Source organism: Palaemon carinicauda, chromosome 3 (assembly GCF_036898095.1).
Source record: "Palaemon carinicauda isolate YSFRI2023 chromosome 3, ASM3689809v2, whole genome shotgun sequence".
Taxonomy (NCBI): Eukaryota; Metazoa; Arthropoda; class Malacostraca; order Decapoda; family Palaemonidae; genus Palaemon; species Palaemon carinicauda.
This window is the reverse complement of record NC_090727.1, coordinates 91,443,225-91,445,102: the sequence shown is the minus strand read 5'-3', so window position 1 is coordinate 91,445,102 and position 1,878 is coordinate 91,443,225. Positions and strand designations below refer to the sequence as shown.

Genomic DNA, 1,878 nt, shown 5'->3' with positions numbered 1-1,878 from the left:
ACTTTGCCAAATGAGCAGGACTAAAACGGCCTGAACTTTGCCAAATGAGCAGGACTAAAACGGCCTGAACTTTGCCAAATGAGCAGGACTAAAACGGCTTGAAATTTGCCAAATGACCGGGATTAAAACAGCGGCTTCAAACGATACCGTAATGCCCCCCCCCCTCTTTATATGGGGGGAAAGGGGGGGGGGGGGTTATGACGTAACCTCTGAAACTATTGATTTCCGATAAAATTGATAAAGACTGAATTCCTTATACTTATAGAAAAAGTGATTAGGATATATAGCCCGCATATATTGTATATTTAAGCTTGGGAAAATACTTTCATGGGCGCTAGGAATATTGCCACTGGGAAAATTGCCACCGGGTCAATTGCCACCGGGAATATTGCCACTGGGAATATTGCCACTGGGAATATTGCCCACCTAGGAATATTGCCACCCGGAAAATCGCCACCATATTTTTTTGGTTTAAAACAAACAAACAGACCTACAACTTTATTACCTTATATCACCGACTTTTACTATCAGTTTTCCATTCAAGATTTTCCTTGTTATCTGTTATTGCTTCGACAACTGTTTACCTCTTAAGATTTTTAGATAGGTTTCCAAACCACCATTATTTAGGAAATTTTTAAGTTGTTTATAAACAAAAATATCACAATAACGAATTTTAGTATTTAGAGTTTAGTATTTCTGGAAACTTCAACCCACAATGGTGTCCATCATTAAGAGTGAACGTGGGAACGATATGCTTGTTGATGAGCAACAGTTCATGTACCATAAACATGGAACAAATAAACGAACATACACACTCGTCAACGAAAGATCGTGTAGATGCCAAAGTTGCGCATGAATCGTTAAAAGAAAAAGTGAAAACGTCTCATCAGTCAAGTCGCGTCCTGGTAGCTCAAGCTACTGCGTCTCTCGATGAATTTGTCCTATCTCAAATGCCCAATACAAGTCACATAAGCAGGAATATTAGGAAGTGGAGACAAAAACTTTCAAATTTTCCTTCCGTTCCATGTGGAAGGGCAGGATATTCGATACCACTAGAATTTACAGTCATAGACGGCGGGAAAACTTTCCTTCAATATGATTCAGGTATCGACGATGTGGATCGCATATTGATGTTTGCATCTGATGCTGGGCTACAAGATTTAAAACGTTTTAAGAATTGGGCAATTGACGGTACATTTAAAGTTGCTCCGGAATTTTATTATCAACTTTTAACCGTTCATGTACAGCAAGATAAACTGAGTATACCACGTGTCTTTGCTCTTTTACCTAACAAGACCGAGGTAACATATAGAAGAGTTTTTGAAAAATTGAGTGAATTTTTAGGTGGTGAAGAAACCGAAAATATTACAATTGATTTTGAAAAGGCTTGTTTTAATGGAATAAAGGCGGCTTTCCCAGACGTTTTTCTTAATGGGTGTTTCTTCCATTTCTCTCAATCGCTTCATAGAAATATAGTTGAATTGGGTTTTAAACAAGAATACCACAACAACAATGAATTCTCTTTAAAAATGAGACATTTATTCTGCCCTTGCCTTTGTGCCAACTCGAGATGTTATTTGGGTTTTCGAAGAACTGTCAGATGATGATGCCATACCGCAGGAATTTCTCGCTTATTTCGAATCTACATACATAGGAATTGAGAGAGGGACAAGGAATAACAGACGAAGAGTTACAGGTACATTTCCACTAAGTTTCTGGAATGTTTATAGCCGCGTAGTCAACTCTTTACCACGAACAAATAACAACGTAGAGGCGTTTCATAATTCGCTTAATAAATCAGTAGGTAATGCCCACCCCAATATCTAGCGGCTGATTGACGCACTTAAAGATGAAGAACGCTTAGCAACAATTAAGAGA

At 38.4% G+C, this 1,878-nt stretch overlaps 1 protein-coding gene across 1 annotated transcript; it reads left to right on the top strand.

Annotated features, from left to right (window-relative positions):
• Window positions 1–788: 788 nt before the first annotated feature.
• LOC137632667 (uncharacterized) lies at window positions 789–1,604 on the top strand. The gene has a single exon (XM_068364750.1). The coding sequence runs from the start codon at window positions 789–791 to the stop codon at window positions 1,602–1,604; it is 816 nt and encodes a 271-aa protein (XP_068220851.1).
• The last annotated feature ends 274 nt before the right edge of the window (window positions 1,605–1,878 follow it).